Source organism: Meriones unguiculatus, chromosome 8 (assembly GCF_030254825.1).
Source record: "Meriones unguiculatus strain TT.TT164.6M chromosome 8, Bangor_MerUng_6.1, whole genome shotgun sequence".
In the NCBI taxonomy this organism is placed as follows: Eukaryota; Metazoa; Chordata; class Mammalia; order Rodentia; family Muridae; genus Meriones; species Meriones unguiculatus.
The window spans coordinates 4,860,063-4,886,349 of NC_083356.1; the positions used below are offsets into that span (position 1 = coordinate 4,860,063).

Here is a 26,287-nt window from a genome sequence, read left to right on the forward strand (position 1 = left end):
AAGGTGGGACAGAATGATGAATTATTTCCCCAACATCCAACAATGAATAGGTGGCAGAAAATGGGTCTCTATTTTTCTGAACTCTAAGAAGGTGAAAGCCAATAGGTCAAGAACCAGTGTAACCACGTTTAAGAAATGGAATCCTAAATATCCGTTGACAGACGGATTTTTAAAAATGTAGTATACAGATGCTACAAAATCTTTTTCAGCTGGAAAGGGAAACTAAAACATGACATCTGGGGCTGGAGAGATGGCTCAGAGGTTAAGAAAACTGGCTGTTCTTCTAGAGGTCCTGAGTTCAATTCCCAGCAACCACATGGTGGCTCCCAACCATCGGTTCCCTCTTCTGGCCTGCAGGTATGTATCTAGGCAAAACAGTGTGTACATAATAAATAAATCTTAAAAAAAAAAACATGATATTTTTAGGAAAATGGATAGAACCACGGATTATGATGTTAAGTGAAACAAACCAGACTCAGAAAGACAAACACTAAACTTTCAATCACATGTAGAATTATAGATGTGTGTGTGTGTGTGTGTGTGTGAGAGAGAGAGAGAGAGAGAGAGAGAGAGAGAGAGAGAGAGATCACAGCTAGGTCATAAAGAAATGGGGCCATGAGTAGGGGGGACGAAATTGGGAGGAGAGGTTAATAGAATTCACATGACATAACATCAGCACGTGGGCGGGCTGTGTCTGCCCTCCCACTGGGGCGCAAGCACGTGGGCCGGGAGGGGCCCCTTTGTGACGTGGGCGCCCCCCAGAACTCCACACTTCCAGCGAGGGCCTTAGGTCAGAGCAAAGCGGGTGGCCCCGCGGTGGGGGAAGCGGGGCCATGGTTGAGACGGCCCAACCCAATGGGGAATCCCAAGGCACAGAAGTTACGATCCAGATCCAGCAGCCAGCGGAGAGATCCCCGAGGACACCGGCCAGGCGGGGTCCGCACTCGGTGCTCAAAGTGTCGCAGCTGCTGCTCAGGGCCATCGCGGGCCACCAGCGGCTGACCCTGGCGGCCCTCAAGCGGGAGCTGGGAAACGCGGGCTACGAGGTGCGCAGGAAGATCACCCGCCACATCGGAGATCCCAACAGATCCGAGAAGGGCACGCTCCTGCGGGTCAGTGGCAGCGAAGCCGCGGGCTACTTCAGGATCTGGAAGGTTCCAAAGCCAAAGAAAAAGGTGGGGCCGTCCCGGCTGACCCTGGGCGGCCGCTCCTCTGGGAAGACCGTCCTCAGATCCCCCCGACCACGCCGGCCCCGCTCCCGTCGCAAGGCGGCCAAGAAGGCCAGAGAAGTCTGGAGACGCAAGGCCAGGTCTTTCAAGGCTAAGTCGAGGAGGACCTGTTCAAGCGCCAGGTCAAAGGTCAGGTCAAAGACCAGATCGAGAGCTAAGGACCATGTGCGTGCCAAGGCCAGGGAACAGTCTCATGCTAGGGCCAGGACACAGGCCCACGACAGAGCCAGAGCACAGGAATGCGTTGGGGCCAAGGAGCAGGAGTGTATTGGAGCCAAGGAGCAAGAATGTGTCAGGGCCAAGCAGCAGGAGTGTACCAAGGCCAGGGAACAGACACAGGCACGTACCATACCCAGGGAGGAAGCCAGGCTCAGGGCAACAGACTGCAGAGTGCGGCCTTCGAGGGAGAACATCAAGCCCCGGTCTGCAGCTCACAGGAGCCCAAGCTTGAAATCCAGGGAAGAGAAGAGGCAGGAACCCCAGAGGCTGGTGAAGCAAGCCAGCCCGAAGCCAGCTGTGGCCAAAATTGATAGTGCTTCCCTCAGACAAGGAAAAGCGCTCAGGAAGTCGTCTACCAAATGCGAAGGTGCCGGGAGCTCGAGGAATCCTTAACGGCCGGAGCTGTTCCCTGCTGCCTTTCCGTATAGGCTCCAAGGAGAGCAGCTCTTTCATTGAAGCTATTTACAAGATTTTCCCGAGTCTGTGTTTCCTCTTGCTCGCCCCTGGAAGGGAAAGGGGAAAAGGTGGGGGTGCTGAGGGGAGCCAGATGGCAGGGGCTTGGGAGGCAAGGTTCTGCTGTTTCCACAGGACCCATAGAGCTTCCCTTCATAACAGAAAAGGGGGGAAAAAAGAGGGAAACCCCCATTCCACAAGAATCTCCATCAGGGACACTAGCAAATCCTCAGTGAGTTTTTGAGACGGGGCAAGAGAAGAATTTTAGGACAAGACTTGATTAGAGTGAATTTGTAGCTTTCGTCCCAAATTACAGTGCTTTGCTTGAACAGCACATCTTGGGTGTGGAAGGTAAGTTAAGGGATGTGGCGTGCGGCCCAGGGGAGGTGGGTGTCAGTGGTTCCTGATGGGGTGCTTATGCAGAGTGGAGCAGCACAGATGGGGAGCCTGGGGAAAACAGGGCTCCAGTCCTAGCTCTGCTCTTGTGTAGTCCTGGGTGGTTGGAACCTGGAAAGTACAGGGATCTGCAGTTAACCATGTCTCCCTGCTGTAGTAAATGATGAGCTGTTGAGCTATAAAATGTTTATTATTGTTTGCCCTATGATTATCACGGCGGTATTATCTAACCCGCTATCACAATAAGACAGACACCTGTTAGACTCTATAGTTGCCTTATTTACAGTGGTCCAGGCAGATACTCCTAGCTGTGCTGTCTGAGTCACCTCACCATCCGTGTCCCAGCCCCCATTCCATCCTTAACCATCCTATCTTCCATCCATAATCCTATAAATACTTGCTTTTATTCTTCATCTGGGCCTTTTCATGCCATTATTGGAGTCCTCCTGGCCCTATGTGATTTCTTCTCCAGGCTAATACATTGTGGCATCCTTCTTTTCCTTTCTTCCTGTCCTCTAAGCCCAGGAACCTTAACCCCATTCTGCCCTGTTCAGGTATAGGCCGTTTAATTAGCCAATCAGGTAGGCTTACTCAACATGGATAGGTGTACCTAGATCTTGAGAGCTAGTAACATGCATCAGACCAACCTCCCAACATCTCCCTAAAACAGGCTGTGGATGATTCGGACCATTTCCTAGAAACAGGCTATGGATGACGCAGGCCATTTCCAAGAAGCCATCATATTTCTATTATTACTGTTTACACAAAGTTTCATTCAGCACAGCTTAATAGTTAAACTTATATAGGACCAGGAGCAAATAGATCTAAACCTTGAGCCTGTCTAGACAAAAATGATCACCTCAGTTTATTTTCATTGATGCACTCAGGAGTAGCTGTCTCTGAGTGCTCAGACACAGGGATTCCTCCAAATGGCTAATTACAGCCCTCACAAGCAGTCATTAATGAAAGCCTCTTGGTTCCTGTCTGGAGAACACTAAAAGAGATAAATCATCCCCACTTTTCTACATTTCATGGTGGACTGGCTGGCTTTGTGTAAGCACGTTTTTTAGAAATCATATTTTATTGTGATTTCTTATATCTCTGTCTCCCTTCTCCACCACAATCCCTTCAACACCCCAACACCAGGCAGGAGAGAAGAAGGTTAGTGTGTGTGTGTGTGGGGGGTGGTCATTGGATTCCTTGGGGCAAGTCCAGTCTGTTTCAGGATATCTCCAACTTCTCATCAAAGTGCAGCAACAGTAACTAGGAGGAGCAGTGGGGAGCAGCAGCCTTCTTTCTCAGATCCCCCACCCCACCGTGTCTCTCTCCTGACTCTGGCATATATTTCCTCTCCAGAGTCCCCAGAATTAAACTATGCAGCTGGCAAAGATCTCGCCCTTCTCAGCGCCCACACGAGGCAAATAGTCAGCTGCTGTGAATGATCGAAAGGCGCTCCATATCCTACACCTGGGATTAAAATATGTTTCCACAACATAACTGAGTTTTTAGAGACACCCGAACTTCCACTACAGTTTTGTGAGTCAACTTGACCCAAGGTAGAATCACCAGAGAGGAAGGAGGCTCAGTTGAGGAAAGGCCTCCATGAGATCCAGCTGGAAGACATTTTCTCAATCAGTGATCAGAGGGGGTGGGCCTAGCACATTGTGGGTGGAGCCATAGAAGACTGAGCAAGCCAGTAAGCAGCAACCCTCCATGGTCTCTGCATCAGCTCCTGCCTCCAGGTCCCTTCCCTGTTTGAATCCCTGTCCTGACTTCCTTTGGTGATGAACAGCAATGCGGAGTTGTAAGCTGAATAAAACCTTTCCTCTCCTACTTGCTTTTTGGCCATGGTCAAAAAGTCGCAACAGCAGGAACCCTAAATAAGACATGGGAACCTTTGGTTACTTTAATCAGAGCAAATGAAATGTCCCTAACTTCAGGTCTTGGTTTTCCTATCACTTGTCTAAGAAAAAAAAATCTAATCAGATTATTACTGTTTGTTAAAGTTTTAATGCACATTTATGTGAGATTGTTCCTGGGGAAGCATGAACAAGTATGTTTACCCCAGCTCAAAGTGAGGATACCACCACAGTCCAACTTTGTGAATTGATGAGTCTTATTGGGGTTAAAAGAATATGGGGTGAGGCGTTATTTACAGGAGCAAAATGACGCAAAAACATCTGTATCACCGAACAACCATATGCCAGCATGGGTGCTAGCTCATGGAAGCTCAAGCCCTGCAGCACACTGCGCAACTCACTGGCAGCTCAGAGGGCTGGAGAGTGAGCGCTACTTTCCAGGAAGAGCAGCTGGTCTTAGCCTGGTCTGCAAGTGCCTCCCAGGACTCCTCACAGTTAAATTATGTCTGTGGAGAGAGGAGTGTCTTAGTGTTCTATCGCTGTGAAGAGAGGCTGTGACCATGACAAACTCTTACAAAGGAAAGCATTGAACTGGGGCTTGCTTACAGTTTCAGAGGTTTAGTCCAATATCAGCTCGGCAGGAAGCATGGTGGCACGCAGGCAGAGCAAGGGCTGAGAGGTCCACATCAGGACAGGCAGGCAGCAGAGAGAAAGAAGAGCTGAAACTCCAAAGCCCACCCCCTGTGACACACTTTCTCCAACAAGGCCACGCCTTCTAATCCCTCTCAAGTAGTGCCACTCCCTAAAGACCAAGCATTCAAATCTATGAGCCTGTGGGGGCCATTCCTGTTCAAGCCACCACGAGGAGCTGAGTGTACCTGGCCAATTTCAGGGACTTTCTGAAGCCTTTGAGTTGTTGACATCATGTGTTCTAACTTGCCCTGCAGGGTGGAGTGTGTCATCCCCCCTTAGAGCATCCTGTTTCACCTTCCTATCCTGCATCCTAAAGAGCTCCCAAGATGGAAGGTTTTATTTGGCGAAAACAACATTGAATACTCTCTAGGCTAGTTGTTTAAAAAAAAAAAAACAGTTAATACATGCAGTAACTTGCAGTAAAAGGTTACTACATGCAGTAACCTTTTAAAATATGAAAAGGTCCAATTTATAAGAAAACTGCTTCTCAAATAACAATTGTATTTAAATAACACGTGCCAAAATGTTCCAGAACCTACAAGCCTGTGAAGAAACAAGCACACAATACAGTGCTGGCAGGTATATTAGATACTTTGTGTTGCTAGAACACAAGGCAGCTTCTAGAAAACAGAGTTTATTTAGGCTTATGGTTGCAGTGGGTTAGGGTCCTCACTGCTGGAGTAAAGGCATCAAATACTGTGGAAGCTGAGCGCTCCCACCTTGACCTGCAAGCACAAAGCAGAGAGGGCACAAGTCAGAAACCGTCAAAAGCCACCTCTAGTTACACACTTCCTCAAGGTCACGCCTCCTGACCAAGAATATGGGGGACAACTTGTGCGATAGATATCTTGTTTGCATATTTATGCACGTGAAATGACACATCTGTGGCACATCTAAGTTGTTTGGTGTAGCATTGCATTATGAAAGTCTGAAAAGAAAAGTACCTTTAGGACCTCTAACAGGGAACCCATGGGCCACACCTTCCTGGATATCAGGTAAGTGATCCTCATGCTCCTTCCCATCCTCCATTTGCAATTCCTTAGTCTCATCTTCAGCCCTGTGTAAGATCACCCTTGCTCTCTGACATCCCTCCCTGTGGCCTTTGCCAAACCTTGTGGCAGAGCCGATTTGTAGACCCTTTCAAACTCTTCTAGCCCTTTCCCATTCCCTTGTGCCAGTTCTCAATATCTAGAAACACATTCTACCTGGAACCCCTTAGGGGCCACACCTGGCAGGGATTCAGAAGCACTTCCTTGCAGGCAACCCACAGTCATCACCAGTTCCTCAGATCAGAGAGGACAGTAGACTCCAAGGACCAGAACACTCACCCAACAAAGACAAGGCCAGGTGCCAACCCCTCCAGTCACAATGGTCCCAACCCCAGATACCTCGATGCCACTGAATAACTCACAACCATCAGCACCCAAAACAATATGCCTCCACCAGAATCCAGCAACTGTCCTGCAGCAAGAAAAGCAATACAGCTGACTCACAAGACAAGCACTTCAGAATATAGCTATCAGGAGTATGCTCAAGAGCCTCAAAGAATCCCTTAATGAAGTCTGTGAAAAGATAAACAGTGGAAGGAGAGGAGTAAAACAGCTCAACATCTGAAAGGAGATAGAATACAAATCACTTTAATTGAGGTAAAACTGGAAATGAGAAATTTAGGAAGTGAAAATCTCAGAGGTAAGTGTCACAAAGAGTACAAGATATACAAGAAAGAATATCAGACATGGAAGACAAGATAGAGGAGATGGATGCCACTGTTAAAGAAAATGTTAAACCTAAAATAATTCAGGCACAAAACATCCAGGAAATCTGGGACACTATGAAAAGACCAATAATAAAATAATAGAGGAAGAAGAAATCCAGGCTAAAGGCAGAGAAAATATATTCAACAAAATCATGGAAGAAAATTTTCCTAACGATGCCTATCAAGGCACAAGAAGCATAATTAGCACCTAAATAGACTAGACCAGGAGAGAAATTGCTCACAACATGTAAAACACAAAACACAGAGAACAAAGAACTTTTAAAGGTGTAAGGAAAAAAGGCCAAATAACATAAAGGCAGACCCATTAGAATAACATCTGGCTTCTCAGTGGAGACTCTAAAAGCCAGAAGGGCCTGGATGGATGAATTACAAATTCTAAGAGATCATGAATACCAGCCCAGAATATTATACTCATAAACAAAATTTTAAGCATAGTAGATGGAGATAGAAAAACATTTCATGATCAAACCAAACTTAGGCAACATGCATCTACTAAGTCAAGATGTACAGAAGGAAAACTTCAACCTGATGAGCTTAGCCACAACCAAGAAAACACAAAGAGTGAATAAACCCAGAAGAGCAAATCAAAAGAAAACCCCACCATAACAGAATAATGGAAATTGACAAACACTGTTCGTTGGTAACTCTCAAAATCAGTCACTTCAATTCCTCAATAAAAAGACTAACATATTGGATTACAAAATAGGATATATTCCTCAGCATCCAAGAAGCACAGGTTAGTATCAAAGATAAATACCACCTCAGGATAAAAAACCAAAAACAAAAACAAAAAAGGTATTCTAACCAAATGGAACCAAGAAGCAAGAGGGTGTACCCATTTTAATATTTGATGAGATAAACTTCAAACCAACACTAATAAAAAATAGGAAAAAAACATTAAGTATCATATTCATCAAAGGAAAAATCTACCAAGAGGGTATTGCAAATCTAAACATTTGTGCACCAAAACAAGGGCATCAAAGTTCATGAAGGAAACACTATTCCAGCTTAAATCACAGACTGACCCTCACACAGTGACAGTGGAAGGCTTTTATTACCCAACTTTCACTAATAGACAGGTCATCCAGAGAGAAACTAAACAGACATGCTAGAGTTAAGTGACATCATAAGTGAACTTAGCAGATATTTACAGGGTATTTCATCCAAATACACACACACACACACACACACACAAAAAAAAAAAAAAAAAACTCTTTTTAGCAGATCATGGAATGTTCTCCAAAACTGACTGCATAAGTTTCAACAGGTACAAGAAAATGGAAACACCTCCCTGCATCCTATCTGACCACCATAAATTACAGCTGGATATAAAAAAACAGAAACAAACAAACAAAAAAGCTTACAAACTCATGGTAACTGGGCAACTCACTACTGGATGAAAAAAATGGGTCAATATAGGAAAAAAAACCTTTTAGTACTGAATGAGAATGAAGACACCGCACATCCAAACCTATGGAACAAAATGAAGGTGGTTCTAAGAGGCTCGCAGTACTGCCGACCTCAGAGGAGCTTTCTCCCGCAGCAGATGGAAACTAGTACAGGGACCCAAAACTCGACCAGCTGCAGAGAGTGAGACCCCTTAGAACACACATTTCTAGGGGGATATCTAAAAATAACTACCCAGCACACTTGGTCCCCGCTGGTGGACCTGTTTGGAAAGGATCAAGAGGTGTGGCCTGGTTGGATGAGCTGAGTCACTGGCGGTAGACTCTGATGCCCCAAAAGTCCATGCCACCCCGTTAGCTTTCTGTGCCTCATACCTGTGGATCAGAATGATTTCCCAGCCACTGCTCTAGCACCATGCCTGCTTGACTGCTGCTATACCCCAACCCTGGGATGGTCACAGACTCTAACCCTCTAGAACCCTGAGCCCCAATAAACTCTCTCTGAAACATTGTCTTGGCCATAGCGCCTCTTACGGGAATGGAGACCAATCTAAGACAGTCATGTCATGGTCTCAGAAAATGTGCCAGACAGGAAGTAGCGGGGATTTCCTCAAGCAGAAACCAGTCAGGACTCATCTACTGACCACAGCAAAACACGAGCAGAATACAGAAAATAAAAGGGAAATTAAGAAGAAACAGCAGATAGATGTGTTTTTGACATCAGTCGTGTCGGTGGTTTCATAGATGCATGTTAACTTCCAAACTTTGCAAGGTATATACAGTAAACACTTAAATTTTATGTCTCAATCATATCAAAGAAAGTGGCTTAAAACAAGAAGAAAAGTATTTGAGACTAATTTCCCTTCCCCGGTGTATGGAGTAAGGGAAGTCCCAGGAGAATGTGTCCATCTCAAAAGCCAAGGCCTTAGACCCACAGGAAATTGGCAAAGCTTTCCTCATTTGAGTGAGGCTCAGAAACTGCACAACTTTCCTTTGTTTGGTCTGAGTACGAGAGTTGACAGTGTGTGCAAGGATACTCTCATGAGCGATTAACTAGTGTGTGCTGAACATAGAAATTGCAGCCTCTTCCTCCCAGATGCGGAAAGTCTGCGATTGCCGGACTACAGCGCCTTTGTCCTAGTGAGAGTTAATGTTGCTGTGATGAAGCACCATGACCGAAGGAGCTTGGGGAAGAAAGGGTTTACTGCTTATACTCCACATCAGTGTTTATTACTGAAGGAAGTCAGGACAGACAAGGCAGGAACTTGGAGGCAGGAGCTGATGCAGAGGCCATGAAGGGGGGCTGCTTACTGGCTTGCTCCCCATGGCTTGCTCAGCCCACTTACTTTCAGAACCCAGGGCCAGCTGTTGTAGATATACACATGTATTTATTTTGGTCCCAGGTGTGGGATATGGGACTGATTCAGATGGTCCACAGCAGCAGACTATTAGCCCCATGCAGGCTCTGAGAGGAGCTCTTTGCCAGCTGCAGACAGTTTAAATCTGAGGACTCTGGAGAGAGAATAAATGCCAGGGCCCAGAGAGTGTGGAGGGCTCTGAGAAAGAACAAGGCTGCTCCTGCCTCCCACCTGTTGCTCCTGTTGATGCCGTGAGACAAGAAGTTAGAGACAGAGCGTGCGTGGCTCACCCAAGCCCAGCTTTTCTATCTCTGTGCGTCTGTGTGTGTGTCCATTCTCCATTCTGTCACTGCATCCAGATTTCCAGAACTCAAGCCACACGGGATACAGTAACTCAAATAAAATAAAATAAAATAAAATAAATGGAATTTAAACTATTCAGAAGGAAGAGCAAGAGCCCCACTTCTAGGATGAGAAGTCTCTATGAATGAGTACTTCATTCAGCCATTAGAGGGATGTCAGTGGTTTCCAACCTTTGCTACGGTTTTACTCTTTGTAACCCACTTGGTTCTTTCTTCTTATCCTATTGCATTGCTTAGGGCCTCAAATGCAATGCTCTATGTTTATGGTTGTGATAAACATCTTAACCAGCTTATTTCTAATTGGGATGAAATTGATTCTATTTCCTGAGAAAGATGCCCTCCTATTTTTTTTTTTCTAGTAGATACTCTTCATCACAGGAATTCCTACTTCTGAACTTAGAAGATCTACTTAAACTCAATAATTTAGTTTCAAAATGAATTGGGGAAAGCATACATGTAAGAATGCAAATGGGCTCTTTAAAACAACAGTTAGGGCTGGGAACAGTTCAGTGGCAGAATATGTGCCCAGCATCTGTGAGTTCCATCCTCAGCGTCACCTGGATGAAGAAGAGGAATGGGAGGAAACTCTTGTGTTAAAATACATCGTAAAGCTCTAGAGACATAATAGAGAAGCAATGGGAAATAGCGCAGTAGACAGAATTCAATGCATACAAGCAGATTTTATGTCTTCCTAGAATGTGACATTTCAGATCAACAGAGAAATGAATGGTTAATTTGTAAATGATATCAGGACAATTAGTTATCCGTTAAGAAAGAAAGTAAAATTCCTGCCATTTTAAAGGCAAAGTCTAAGCTTATTAAAGAACCAAATGTGGAAGCTAGGGATGAGCTTAGTGGTGGCATACAGGCTTGGCATGTATAAGAACCTCCATTTAATCCAAATTCACAGACACCAAAAACAAAGGAAGTGAGAGAAAACACCTAATATAGAACAGACTCACTTGAAGTATTAGGAAAAAAAAATCTAACCATGATCTGAGAAAGCACACCTTCAAAAGACACAACACAGAACCCGTAGCTTCAGACAACGCATTGATTATGCCAAAATGAAACCCTTTGTATGTCAAAAGACACAATGATCAAAATAGACAAAATATTTACCTGGGAGTCCTTACAACTGAGACTATTAATATTTATTAGTAAGAAGGAAAACATCACCCAATAAAAAAAAAAAAGAGCAGCAGAAAATGGAAAGTTGAATGAAGATGTATAAGAAACAAATATGTGAAAAGATACTTGGCCTCAAGTAATCAAAAGATATGCAAATTAACCCAATAAGAGGCTGTTTTGGAAAATATAATGAAAACTAAGAACAACTACTATAGGAAGTAATCTCATATGTTGACACTTTGACAGTATTTACTACATTTTTTAAAATGAGAGAGCCCTCCAATGCAAAATTCTTGTTATCAAAAAATAACAGCACTGCTGTAAGAAGGACTCACATGATTTCACTCAGCGCTGATTATGACAGCAAAATGTTGAAAACCAGTCACATACCACTAAAGGCAGGACTAATTACCCATTCGCAGGAAAGAATGTTCAGCAAATCACATAAAAACAAAAGAGGAGCAGCAAAGAAGATTCTCCGAGAGAGGCAGTGAGGTGAACAGAGTAAGGGGCAGAGCAACAGGCTGAATCTCATTAGTGACATAAAAGAATGCCTGTGAGAAAGGTGAGGAAGCTTAACTGCATGCAGAGATAGAAGCCTGTCCATTCACTGACACTAGTGGGTGCGTCTGGGGACAGGGCTTGGGTAGAGCAACCTCAGATAGAGGTGTTTGCTTCGCTTGACTTATGCTTTCGTTCTTCACAGAAACAAATCTTCATCATTTTTTTTTTTTCAATAGCGAAAAAGTCAGACAGACAGCCAAGAGCTGGCTTGGCCCAATGAGCTGCCTCACAGCTCACCTTAGTTCTTTTCTCTCTGAAGTGAGGGACCACCTGGGAATGAGAAAAAACAACTGTGATTCTTTGAATTGAAGCCAGGTGCAGAGAGCTCTTGAAGGGCTGGGTGAACTGTTCTGAGAAACCACCAGCTGTCAACTATCTACAACCAGCTGTAAACTATAGAGCAAAAGTGACCTGATTTTCAGGTATGAAAACCCTGTGCTTTGCATGTTCGGGGTCGTCTCCTGTCTTTGGAGGGGCGACCCTATCGCTATAGCAATAAAACTTGCTTTTGCATTGAGTTGTGGTCTGTGAGAGTTCCTGGGAAGGGCGCGATCCTGAGCAGTGAGACTCCAGGTCTTACAGAAGCATTTCCCATGAGTCCTGACTCCAAGGCCACTTGTCCTGTAGGTTTTTTTGTTTGTTTGTTTGTTTGTTTTTTGTTTTTTTTGTTTTCTTCCTCTTCTTCCTCTTCTTCTTCTTTCTTCTTCTGCTTCTGTCTTCTTCTTCCTCTGTCTTCTCCCTGGCCCCTAAGAAATCTTGGCATACCCTAAGATCACAGGTAAGCCACTGCTAAAATTAAATCTACTTTAATTAAATGAAATAAACTCAGTGATGACTTTCTAAGATAAGAATGAAAAGGGAGGGCCTGTTTTCATATTTGGACTGAATGTTCAACTTATCTTCTGGCCCTTACATCTCTAGTTTCTTCTCTGGTCTTCTCTGGTCACACAGAGGTCATCTTCATGGGGGTGTTTGCCAGGATCCAATCCAGATGCAGGCGAAAAGAGATGACGTGACATTGCTTCTTACTGCTCGAGCCCATGCATATAGAATTTGAAGAGGCTGGCATTTACAGCTGAGCCTATGGGTTGCCAAGACATCGAATGAAGGGCCCAGGGAGCTGCTCATTGATCGCTGGTGTCATTTTAGCAAGATGCGCTTGGCATAAACGCTCAGCAGGCTGGCTTATTCTCATCAGATGCCGTCATCTCTCATTCGTATCATCTTATTACTGTGACCTTACTGTCCTCTAAATAATCTACTATTGTCTTTGAACTCAAGCAAATCATTGTGAAGAGGCATGTTCACAGCTAAATCCCCAGCTCTCATGAAAATTTTATTTTATGTGTATGAGTGTTTCACTGCATGTGTGTTTGTGCACCCTAGGTGTGCCTGGTGCTCTTGGTGGTAAAAAGGATCATATTCCCTGGAACTGGAGTTACAGATGATTGTGAATCACAGTGTCAGTGCTGGGAACTGAACCTGTGGCCTCTGCAAGTTCAAGTACTCCTAAGTGCTGAGCCATTTCTCCAGTTCCACTAAATAACTTTCCCCGGTTTTTGTAGCAATACTGGGGGTTGAGCCTAAGACCTTGTACACCTTAGGCAAACATTACCTCTGAGCAACAGCCTTAGCCCTCCCAACTCTCTCTTAATAGTCATGTGACAAGTGACTATTTTTTTTCTTTGTTCCTGTCTCATTTATTACATCCCAACCACAGCTGCCCCTCCCTCCCCACCTTCCCTCTCCCCCATACCCAACGCTCCTCCTCCCTTCAGATCAACCAAACATGGCATAACAAGGTGTGATAAGACTAAGCAGAAGCCCTCATATCTGGGCTGGACAAGGCAACCCATTAAGAGGAAAAGAACCGCACGATCAGACAAGTCAGAGACACTTGTTTTTATGTCAGGAAGCTGCTTCTTGTGGTAGTTTCCAGGATTTGCTCTGTTCTGTTTTGCGTACTTTCTTGTTTAAAATAAGATGATAAATTTCAGCAGATTGGGTGAAATGATAATCTAATGCACACCCAAATTTGCAGTTCTGGGTATTTTATCTGGAAATTTCTTCAGGATCTGTAGGCCTCTAAGGGTGCATTTCTGTATTTCTGTGTGAAAGTTATTTCCTCTACTTAACTGTTATTTTTTATTGTTTAAAACATTTTTCATTTTTTAAAGATTTAGATATACTATACATACAGAAGGATAATTAAATAAGTAAATAACTCAATGAGTTTGGGCTAAATGTATTTAGTTAAATAGTCAACATTTTTATGAAGATACGGAGTCTGTGGCCATGGTCCCAGACCTTTTAGGAAATCCTGCCCCTCTCCTACCTCCTTCCAACCCCACACTGTGGAACCTTGAATTCCAGGCTCCATGTCGTTGCTGAAGATGTGGATCTGGGAAGAATGGGAAAAGACTCCCAAAGCCATATTAGCTCTCTGTTCCTTCAGCCTCTAGACTCACACACACCAACTGTTCTGTATAATCACCATAGCCTCAGACTGGATCTGGTAAAAGGACCGACCCCAACCTCAGGCTCCATCCAGCCCTCCTGCCCCTGGACCCACATGCCCTAGCCTCTTCATGTGGGAGCTCTAACTGCCTCATATAATCGCTGCAGCCCTGGACCCAGTAAAAGACCCAAGTCCCTCAGTACTGCCTCTTATAAACAATTCCTGGCTGTCTAGCTTGCCTCCCTGCCTTTGGATTCCATGCAGATGGGCTAAATATATGGTCTAAAAATACTCTAGCTCCAGATGCCCAAGTTATCTCAAAAACACAAATAGTTTTCTGCCCCAAATCACCAATAGGAACAGTCTCCACGAAGAACAACTTAAATGAAATTCAAGTTACAGAATTCAAAAGAACAATTGAAAACATGTTCAGTGAGTTCACAGAACTCAAAGGAGAGAAAAAAAATAAATACCTGAATGACAGAGAGGTGAGGAATAAACTGATGGAAGCAAAAAAAAATTACTAAATAAATAATGAAGACAATTCAAGATACGAAAATTAAATAAAGAGCTGGAAACACTGAAGAAAACACAAACTGAAATGAAAGAGGAAATGACAAGACTCAGAAATCTAATAAAAAGCTCCGTGGAAAGCACTGACAAAGGAATGGGGTGTGCAATAGACAGAATTGGATCATCTACCAAATGAAATAATAAATATTCTAAAACTAATTGTGCGAGCTAGTTATATGTCAATTTGAGACGATCAGAGAGGGAGTAACCTCAACTGAGAAAAATGCCTCGATAAAATTGGACTATAGGCAAGCCTATAGGGCATTTTCTTAATTAGTGATTTGATATAGGAGGGACCAGCCCATTGTGAGTGGGGCCAACCCTGGGCTGGTGGTCCTGGGTTCTACAAGAAAGCAGGCTGAGCAAGCCATGGGGAGCAAGCCAGTAAGCAGCACCCCTCTGTGGCCTCTGCGTCAGCTCCTGCCTCCAGGCCCTGCTCTGTTTGAGTTCCTGTCCTGACTTCCTTCAGTGACAGCAGTGATATGAAAGGGTAATCCAACTAAACCCTTTCCTCCCCAAGTTACTTCGGTCATGGTGTTTCCTCACAGCAATAGCTACCTTAACTAAAACACTAATGAATGGAATATGCAGGAACGTTAAATCACAGTGAAGAGACTAAATATGTGAATTATGTGCATAGGAGATGAAGAATTCTAGGTCAAAGCCATCGCAAATATTCTCAGTAAAATCATTGGAGAAAAATTCCCAGCTCTAGAGAGAAAAGATGCCCACTCAAGTTTAAAAGATTTACAGAAAAAAAAAAAAAAACACAAAAGAGAACCTGAAAAGAAATGCCTCATGACATCTTATAGCTAAAACACTAAGACCACAAACAAAAGAAAGACTATTAAAAGCTGTGCAAGAGAAGAGCCAAGTCACATAATAAATGTAGGTCAATTAGAGCACCAGCTGATTATTTGATGGAAACTTTTAAGGGCTTTGGAAAAATGTATTCCAAGTTCTGAAAGTTCTCAACTGCCAACCCAAGTTCCTGGCAAAAACATCCATTGAAATTGAAGGATAAATAAAAACTGTTTATAATAATAACCGAACAAAGGAATAAATGATCAGCAGCCCAGCTACACAGAGGATTCTGGAAGGAATGCTGTGGAGTAAAGAGAAGCAAACACACTGAAGGGATCATGGAGGAAAAAAAAGCAATCCTGGAACAGTTCACAAAAGAGGTCTAAGAAACCCCCTCCCAAAAAAGGCCAGGAATTAATAAACATTTTTCAGTAATAAAACTCAGAATAATTATGATCTTTTATGATCTTAATTCACCAATAAAAAGATATATGCTACCAAATTCGGTTATAAAACAGGATCCAGATTTTTGCTGCCTCCAAGAAAGATATCACATCCTCCAAGTCATGTACCAGCTTGGTGTAAGTTATTCCAAGCTACTAGAAGTACAAAAAAATGTTGGCCTAACTATTCCAATATCTGACAAAATAAAGCAAATCAAAACTACTCAGAAGAAATAGAAAAGATCACATCAAATTCATTAAGGGGAAAACCCATGGAGACTGTTACAATTATAAACACTCAACAAACAAACACTGGTACACCCAATTTCATAAAACAAACATTTATTATTTTGTATCTGCAGTTTCCCCTCCCTTCTCTCCTCCCAGTTCCTCCCCGGACCTCTGCCCTCATCCATGTCTGCTCGTCAGGAAAGGGCAGGTCTCCCATGGATGTCAACAGCCACGGCACATCAAGTTGCAGGAAGACTAAACGCATCCCTGAATATTAAGGCTGGATGAGGCAACCCAGTGAGAGAAAAGGGTCGCTAAGGCAGGCAAAAGCGTCAGAGACAGCCCGTGTTCCCAGTGTTGGGTGTTCCCCAAGAAGACCAAGCTATATACTAACAATGTGCAATGGGCCTAGTTCAGTCCCATGCGAACTTCCTGGTTGGTGGCTCAGTCTCTGTGAGCCCCTGTGGGCCCAGGTTAGTTGGTTCTGTAGGTTTCCTTGTAGTGTCCTTGACTCCTCTAGCTCCTATAACCCTTCCACCCCCTCTTCCACAGGATTCCCCGAGCTCCGCCTAATGTTTGGCTGTGGGTCTCTGCATCTGTTCCCACCGGTTGCTGGGTGAAGCCTCTCTGCTGACAGTTGACATTAGGGATCGCTTCATTGACATTTTTTTTCTATTTGGGGATTCCCCCCCCAACCCCCAGCATGGGTCTCAAGCTGGAGTCATTGGTTGGCTGCTCCTGCAATTTCTACACCACCTTTACCCCAGCACATTGTGTAGGTAGGAAAACGTAGGTTGAAGGGATTTTTTTTGCCTGGGTTGGTCCTTCCATTGGAAGCCTTGCCTGGTCATCCTTTTTTGAAGTAGGCATCAGACAAGACAGATACAAACAGTCAAGGTACTAAGGATATGAGATTTTGAGTGTCCATCCCTAAATGGAACGTCTTTACCAGCTGTCCAAGACTCAAGGAACGCTGGGGAAGAGGGAGCCAAAAGAGTGTAAGAGCTGAAGGATGGAGAGGAATTCCGTGCAGAGTGCTGCCTTCCGGACGCAACGTGGCGCTTACACTCAAAGCAGCCACTGTAATGCACAGGAGAAGCACAGGAGATGCGGTTACCCGAGTGACATCGTGCCCTCTGAAATTCTGCCAGAGACACACAAAGTGCTCTCCAGTCCCCACTCCACACCGAGACTGTTGATTGTTGGGAGGTGATTGTCGCAGGGGCAGAGAAGATTCTGTTTCTGTAAGGGTGTGGCCCCTGGAAGGTTTTCCACACTCCAGAGGATGACTCCGGAACACATGCACATATGAACAGCACTCGTTGAACTTAGTGGGTTATCAAAACAAAAGGAGGCATGCAGGAGAGAGAGAGAGAGAGAGAGAGAGAGAGAGAGAGAGAGAGAGAACTGTAGAGCAGAAATTCCAGGGCATTTTTGTCAGTGAGCGACACCCCCACCCCCAGGGGACTGTAGGCTGCACTGACGTAACTTCGCTCCTGAATTCCAGCCAAATAAAGACACTCCAAGAGCAGATTATCTGCCGGTTATGGTCAGCTTCCCATTGGTGACCAGTGAGGCGAAGCTCCTTCCTCCTTGATGCTGAAAGCCCATCGGGTGGCCCACCACCTGCCTGCGCCCACTTTGTGTGTGTGGTTACTGCAGCTCTCAATCCTATAAATGCCGAGGGCAGCGGGTTTGCAACAGAGATCATTGCCCCTTTGCTCCGGACCAGTCCGTGTGTCGGCTCATAGAAAAGGTGAGAAAGCTGGCCCTGAGTCTCTGGGTATCCTCGAGATGAGCACTTCCTAAATTCTGTAGGCAGAGCGCATTCCACACATGGTGACCACAGAGGAGATGTGACAGGTCTTGACTTCAAATCCCCGCATGTGCGAAGGTTTCCCCTGTGCATGTCCGACTGTGTCTCTGCGATCTCAACTCTGTCTTCCTAGATGCTTCTTCCTCTGACTCTCCTCCTGTCTTGCTGTCTGGAGCTCTGTCTACCCACTTGCCCTGGCTCTGGTGAGAGAAGGAGTGTGTGTCACTGCCAGGTTGAATCTCCTTTTGAATTGATCTGTCTACATGGAAAGAACTCGTGTTCTCAGAGCCAAAGGGCTGGGGTGGGGTCGCCCCAGACATCTGGTGCAGGAAGTTGTCTCTGCACCAACCATCGAAGACTTCCATTATACTTACACTGGATAAGTCTGTCTCTTATTTGACTAGTCATTTTCCTAAATTCTTTGTTTCTGTCATTCTTTCTGCCTTTGTCCCTTAACATCTTAACTTTATACCATTTTCCCATTGTCTTTCTACAACAGTAGCAGAGAGGGTATTGTCTGGTCTCTAACCTCATCTCTATCAACTTAAATAATTTATTATTAGGTAGCTCAGTGAGAGAGATATTTGAGGATGTTCAAGCCTTGCTTTTGCCTCTTGACAAGTCATTTACTCTTTTTTTGGGACTCCATCTCCCCATCCACACAAGAAACCTTTCTAAATCATCCCCGTGCCTTGCTCATGAGGCGCCTAGGCAGGAATGAATGTAAACTGCAGTCTTGCAGAAACCACTATTGAAATGCTTCTGCTTTTGCAATCTATTCTTGTTTCCCCCTTTCCTAATGTTCTCAGTCATGTCTGTATTCAATTTCATCATTTGTTTCCACTCATCTGCCTTTCCCCCTTTTATTTGCCTCATGACTTATTCATCTCCCTCTTTTCTCATTAGTGCCTTCTTCTCAACCCATTTCCCTGAGTGAATAGATTTTCTGTTTGTCTGTGTATTTTCTTTTCTTGCTCCTTTGAGAAAAAAAAATGTCAGAGTGTCTTACAGAGGCTTATGACAATGAGATATGTAACACAACAATCCAGCTTTTCTGTTTCCTCTAAGATCTACAGAATAAACAAAATTTAAAAAGAAATAGAATGGGAGTTAGGGATGTGACAAGACTTTCTATGAAATTTGTATTAATTAAAATATAATCACAGAAGGAAGCTTCTCTGCTTCCTTCCCTTTCTCTAACACCTCCTGTGTCCCCCCACTTCACTCACTCTCTAACTGATACCCACTTTTTACAAGGAACTAGATGCAGCTTGACAGCTCTCTGAGAGCTTTCTGATCTAGAAAAGTAGCCTTTAAACAAACTACTGAGGTAAAAATCCTGAGAGCCCTTTCCCCACATGTGAAGAAGAAAAGGAAGTAGCTAAGGGGAAGCCGTGAGCATGCATTGGGTAAGCCCTGTCCATGTGTACCCCGATTTTAGCATTTCCGTTATCAGCTCATCCTACACCAGCCCACACAGGAAAACAGTCTTAGCAAAGCATTCTCTGCAAGTGGCAAAACTGAGGTGTAAGCGTGTTCTGAGCTTCCACGGTCTGAACACACAAGATAAAAAACACTACTAAATGTCCAACCTTGCTGAGGGTCAGTATCATTCACTTGACTTCATGTGACCATTTGTGCCAAAACTCAGCTACAAATCTCACTTTACTCAGTATCCCCAAGAAGCAAGAAGACCCCTCCAGCCCCCTTCAGCCTAGCTGCACCTTCTCACAGACATTGTCCTTGGTGGCTGACATAGTTAGCTAACTATGTCAACCCCTTGCTTTGTAAGTGGCGCAAAGTGTGCAAAATCATTTAAAACACTATGTTAAATTACTTTCAGGGTATCGCATAGGGCACAAGTGATTTTTTTTCTGACTTGGGGTCCTGCTCGGGCTATCTCATTGTATGCTGATAAGGAAAATGTGAAATGCAAAGCACTTCCGGTGTCAAGCATTTCAGGCAAGAGATACTCAACTTGATTTGGTTTATCCAAGTTCAGACCCTGAGCTCTGGCACAAACCGTATCCATGTACGGTTTTCACATAGAGATATTAAGTCTCAAACAAATGTATATTTCATGCCCTAATTTTGCCTATGTCATTGGTCAGTAAACCGCTTGGCTCCTTCAAAGGCATTCAGATACGATGGCTTGTCCTCTCGTTTTACACTGATTATTTCAACAATCAGTATACATTTTCAAGTTGACATGAACAGTACTACAGCTCTCATGGACCATGGTCGTGCTGAGGTTGCTGAAGAAAAGCAATCTAATGCTCGCTCTTGCTATCATCAGCATCAAAATGTTTATTTCTTCCAAACCTATTCCGTATAAACAACCAAACCCTTTGTATCCAGAGGCTAACTCTATGTGTGTATTAACTGGACACACTTTTAGCAAATGTTTCTCTGCACCTCTTAGGGTTCTGTGAGTTTGAGTATGTTTTAGCAAAGAGAGGCTTTCCTTCGTGTTGCCTGTGCTTTCACGTTAGTTAAACAGCCTTGTAGGGGTGATTCTCAGAAGGAACTTACGGTCAGGTTTACTTGATTCTTCTTTTTTCCTTTATTTATTATTGGCTGGCATGGTCTTGTGCACGCAGTCATAGCCTCTCTATGTCACACGTGTGACAGCCCTGTCATATCCTGCAAACACTGTTTTGTGGCAAGCGTCCACCACTTCTGTCTTTAACAATCCCTGCCACCTCTGTCACTGTGACTCCTGAGTCTTGGGAGGAAGGGGTGTGATTCAGATATCGCCTTTAGGGCTGAGTGTGTCGGAGTCTTTTATTATCCGCAAGATAATCAGTGGTGGGGCTCTGTATAAATCGCCATCTAGTGCAAAAAGGCTTCTCTGGTGTGGGTTGAGAGATGCGTTAAAGATAAGAACTTAGAAGGAAGCTTATTATTATGTCCATTTAGCAGAATGATATTACTGGGTTCCCCCCTAGAGCCTATAACGTAGCCCAAAACAGGGGCTGGGGCCACTTAAAATTATTATATTTAAGAAACTTTATGAATTCATTTATGTCATAGTAAAAAAAAAAAAAAGGCTTAAATATAAATCTCAACATTGCTGAGGCAGGGACAAAATGATTTCCACCAGAGTTGTAAGTTGGATTTAGTCATGAATTCAGTATCAGTGACCCTTAGTTCCAGGAGCAATCCTAACAAGTATGTAAATATTGATTCCAATGTGGCTTAAAGGGGACAGACAGAGCGTAATACAGCTAAGCGCCCTGTGGGCCTTGATTCATTTTTGCAGTGACGGGTCACCCAGAATTTCTATTTATCAAATTCACAATATTTTACATACAATGATTTACAGTACTTCAGCTCTCAGAGTTTTCTAATTTTTACAGTTGTCCAGGCTCCAAGACCTTGTGACATACACACACACATAGGCACAAATGAAATAAGCAAATAACCTGCTCATAGCTGCAACATTTGTAAAAAAATCTTTTGAGGCAAAAGAAATTTGGTTTTAAATAATGTAGCCATGAATATTCCAAACACACTGACATAGGTCTTACTTCGTTTCATGTTAATTATATTTTTATGAATTCATAAATATATTCTTAATAACAACAAAATATCTCATTAATTTCTCTAAGTAACACTTCCCATGTGATAGTTCCTAATTTTTCTATACAAATAGCTCTTGGGTGTACAATTTTGTGTGTAGAGAGTCTTCATTGATAATTTATTAGAGTGAAATTTTTAAATGCGTTCATCTACTCGCTCAGTAAGCCTGTGTATCATCATTATGTGCCGAGCACTGTCTGAAAAATTTTATAAGAAGTATTCATTTCATCGTGAGGTTAGCCCAATAATATGAGAGCCATCATTGTCTTTGTTCTGGAGATGAGGAAGCTAAAATCTGGTAACTTATATCAGCTCCAGTTATACCACTGGTAAAGTAGAGGAGCCAGGGTTTAAATTCAAGTCCTTGAACTTCCCAGATGGTGAATAGTCTCTACATTAAAGGAATGAACACATTTTGATTAAATCTTTAAGAATCTCATACCATGAATTTTGATCATATTCTCTCCAAAACTCTTCCCCCTAATGCCCTCCAAGAGCTACCCCATTTCCCAACCACCTCCTCCTTCCTGTACTTTCTGTCCTTTCTAAAAAATTTAATAACCCAGCCAGACATGGTGCATACACGCCTTTAATCCCAGCATTTGGGAGGCAAAGGCCAGCAGATCGCTGTGAGTTTGAGGCCAGCCTGTTTACAAAGTGAGTACAGGATAGCCAGGGCTACACAGAGAAACCCTGTCTCAAAAGAAAAAAACAACAAAATTGACTAATCCATCAGCTTGAATCTGTGTTGTCCATGTGCTTCTGGGTGTGAGGCCAGCCTCTGCAGGGGGATTGAGCCATCAGGAACCATACCCCTAAGGGAAAGTGACTCTGTCCTCCTCCAGAAGCCATCGCCCAACAACAACCCTCAGCTCCACCCCTCCCCCTCCAGGCTGGAAGGCTGACAGACTTGATCTTGCACAGGATTTGCACAGGCAGCCACGGCTCTGTGAGTGCAGCAGTCCTGCTGTTCCGGAAGACACCATTTCCCTCCAGTCTTCCCAGATGCCTGGTTCTTACAGTCCTTAGGCTCCGTCTTCCAAGGTGATCCCTGAGCCCTGGGGAGGGATGAGACAGATGTCCCATTTGTGTCTGAGTGCTCATGGACACATGTTCTCTGCATTTTGGCCAGTTGTGAGTTTCTATGTTAATCACCATTTGCACAAAGAGCTCTCTCTGATGAGAGCTTACACTAACAGTTGAGAGATGAATTTGGAAGACAGTTTTATACCGTGTCCATTTACCAAAATAACGGCAAGCTGTGCTGGCTAGTTTTATGTCAACTTGATACAAGCTGGAGACATTTTGGAAGACGGAGCTTCAGTTAAGAAAATGCCCTACCAGATTGGCCTGGGTTAACGAGGCGTTTCTTCCAGAGTGGATGCAACATCAGCTCTTCTCCCTGGGGTAGCTCATCTTCGGGCGGCATCATGAGATCCTGCCTTTTACCTGCCATGGCGATTCTGTGACCGACCATTTTAGTCGCAGCAACACAATGAGGTAAGGCGAGAGTCCTTCCAGAAGTTCCGTTTTGTATATGAGCCATAACATAGGGAAAGCAGGGTCCCTGAACAGCGGGGTCAGAATCATTGCCTGTTCTGAGAGAATTTAAATAGAAGTTCTGGCAACCACAAAAGCGGGGAGAACTGTGCTCTTTTCATAGAGAAGCTTTTGCAGAGAATGGCCCTCATTCGTTTTCATTGCAATGACATACTGTATCCAGATGCATCGGCTCTGAGGAGCTAATTATTACATTTTCAAGAATTCTGAGACCTGGCCATCAAACATAGTCCATAGTAACAAATAATTTGATTTACAACTAGATAAAGCATACCTAAACACAAACACAGTAAATGTTCAAAACCATCCCTCCCTAATTTGGTCGCTACATTTTACCATCATGTATGCTTGCAGTTTGTATGCACAATGTGTGTCTGTGTGTGTCTGTGAGTGTGCGGTGTGTGCTTACATGTGTGTATAATATGTACATGTCCCCACATGTATTTGTACCACAAAAAAAAAATCATATTGTGAAGAAGGTGTCCCTGGCTTGCTAACACCTTTCGTTAAGAACACGACACCACAACATTGCTTTAGTTACTGTGTTGTGATTTGGGGCTGGTGCTTGCAGGATAGTCAAAGTCTGTGAGTAGTGTGAAGATGTCATTGGCGAGGAAACGTCTAGAATCCGCCTCTCCAGGTTTGAATAAGGGCTTCACTGCTTACTGATCCTTCCTATAAAACACAGACGGAAGAAACACTATCTACCACACAGGATAATTGCAAAGCTTAAAGGAGTTCTGATGTGGGGACCTAGTCACACTTAGGGAGAGTGCTCAGATTCCCACATCTTCGCCTCAAAGTTCCCTTCAGTGGCTTGATATGTCATTCTAGACCCTAGGCCATCCTGTTTGTCTCTAAACACAGTGCCACCAATTCAAGACCACTCGGACGGCCCAGAGAACTGTGAACCTATCAGTCAGGGAGTTAGATGGGCAGGGGGGAGAGACAGACAACCAGAAGATTAGTGGGTGAGCAAAACTAGGCTGGGTTCTACAGAGGCCAGCTTGTCACTGTTCCTCCAAATTCCCAGAGTAGACAGCACCAACGGTGAACTGGAGCGAAGCGGAATGTAAGCTGTTAGTGTTGATCCCTGTGGCGTGTCAGTGTAGGCTCAGCACCTATCAGACGCAGCACTGTGCTGTGGAAACTGTGATAGCTGAGGGGGGTGTGCACAGATTTATGTGGGGGGCTGAAGGAAATCCTTAATCACTCTTTGTTTTTGCTACGAATATTAAACTTCTCTCTACATCTAAGTGGAGAGGGGTAGGAGAGACTGAAGATGGTATCTCAGGACCAACCTAGGAGAGACAAAATCCCACAAACAGTCCTTAGCTGATGTTCGCATTACTGCAACCCATAATAGCCCTGGAGTTTTCTGTGCCTTTAATAGAATTTAGCGTAACTATAGTTTGCTGCCTTTTTTGTTCACTTAACCCTTGTCTGTACTTATGGAAGTAGGTTATCCAAAGCGCTCCTTATGCTGGTCAGTCTTTGCCAGCCTGACACAAACCTAAACATACCAGAGAAGCAGGAATCTCCGGTGAGGAGTTTGCTTCCATCGGAGTGCCCATGGGCACCCCTGTGGGACATTGTCCTGACAGTTGCTTGATATAGGAGCACCCTGCTCACTGTGGACAGTGCCATGTTTGGGAGGGTGTGCCTGGACAGTACATACAATAAAACGTTTGCTGAACAAAGCTAGGGAGAGTAAGCCAGTGAGCAGCCTTCCTCCATGGTCTCTGCTTCAGTTCCTGCCAGTGGGTTCCTGCCTTGAGTTCCTGCCTTGGTGTCCCTCACTGATAGACTCTACCCTTTAAGCTGAAATAAACCTCTGCCTCCACAAGTTGCTCTTAGTCAGTGTTTTATCACAAAAACAGAGAGGCAAAGCAGAACACCTGCACATTTGTTCACTCAGCTGTCCTTCCCTGCTTCCCTCTTGAAGCAGACTCCAAAAGGTGGACCTGAGGAACAGCAGCACAGTGACCGATTTCATCCTCGTGGGCTTTGAGCAGAGCTCCCCTTCCACTCAGGCATTGCTCTTCACCCTCTTCTTGGCTCTCTACAGCCTCGCCATGGCCATGAACAGCCTCATCATCTTCATCACCTGGACTGACCCCAGACTCAACAGCCCCATGTACTTCTTCCTTGGACACCTGTCTTTCCTGGACATCTGCTTCATCACCACCACCATCCCACAGATGTTGATCCATCTGGTGACCAAGAACCACACCGTCTCCTTTGCCTCCTGCTTGACCCAGATGTATCTGGTCTTTGGTGTGGGTGTGGCCGAGTGCATCCTCTTGGCTTTTATGGCCTATGACCGTTATGTTGCAATCTGCCACCCACTGAACTATGCCCAGATTATGAGCCATCAAGTGTGTGTCCGGCTGGTGTGTTCTTCCTGGATCTTTGGGATGGTCAATGGCATCCTTCTTGATTACATGACATTTCGAGGTCCATTCTGCAGGGAAAACCACATAGAAAACTTTTTCTGTGAGGCCCCCATAGTGATTGCCCTCTCCTGTGGGGACCCTGAGTTCAGTCTGAAGGTGATCTTTCTTGATGCCATTGTGGTGCTGCTCAGTCCCATGGTGCTCATTGTCACCTCCTACGCCCGAATCCTGGCCTCCATCCTCAGCAGAGCCTCCTCCTCAGGTAGAGGGAAGACACTCTCCACTTGTGCCTCCCACCTGACTGTGGTCATCTTTTTCTACACCTCAGCCATGTTCTCTTACATGAATCCCCGCAGCACCCACGGGCCTGACAAAGACAAGCCTTTCTCCCTCCTCTACACCATCATCACCCCCATGTGCAACCCCATCATCTACAGCTTCCGCAACAAGGAAATGAAGGGGGCCATGGTGAGGGCTCTTGGGAGAGGCAACCTGGCTTAGGCAGAGTCTGTCTAGCCTGAAATTTCTTGGTGGAGTTCAATCTACTGGAGATAGAAGCTTTCCCCTTTCCAGCTTTTACTCCCCAATGCTGGGGGGCTCCTGGAAAGACATTCATGTCTTCCTCAACACCACACTCAAACCTTGAAGTAACTACTCCTGATGTCTAAGGCTCATGTCTTGAGGTGACATCCATCATAGACAGAGCTTCTCTGATTTCTCTGGGTGATCTGTTTTTGTGATTGGAGGGACAAATGCAAAGCCATAGGGGCTATGTCTCTAATTGAGGCAGGCATGCTTCTCAGGAGAAAGCAGTTAGCATTGTCTTAGTTAGGGTTTCTATTGCTGTGAAGAGACACCATGACCACAGCAACTCTTATGAAGGGAAACAATTTAATTGGGGCTGGCTTATAGTTTCAGACGTTTTGTCCTTTATTGTCATGACTGGAAGCATGGCAACATGTAGGCAGACATAGTGC

General features: G+C 44.5%; 2 protein-coding genes across 2 annotated transcripts; both read left to right on the forward strand.

Moving 5' to 3' along the window:
* Window positions 1–803: 803 nt before the first annotated feature.
* Window positions 804–1,841, forward strand: LOC110560088 (testis-specific H1 histone). The gene has a single exon (XM_021655814.1). The coding sequence runs from the start codon at window positions 834–836 to the stop codon at window positions 1,839–1,841; it is 1,008 nt and encodes a 335-aa protein (XP_021511489.1). The 5' UTR covers window positions 804–833.
* Window positions 1,842–16,968: 15,127 nt separating this feature from the next.
* Window positions 16,969–25,811, forward strand: LOC110560087 (olfactory receptor 10AD1-like). The gene is made up of 4 exons (XM_060390499.1): window positions 16,969–17,165; window positions 17,619–17,712; window positions 22,766–22,854; window positions 24,860–25,811. Exons 1-4 carry the CDS (start codon window positions 16,969–16,971, stop codon window positions 25,809–25,811), a joined length of 1,332 nt encoding a protein of 443 aa, XP_060246482.1.
* The last annotated feature ends 476 nt before the right edge of the window (window positions 25,812–26,287 follow it).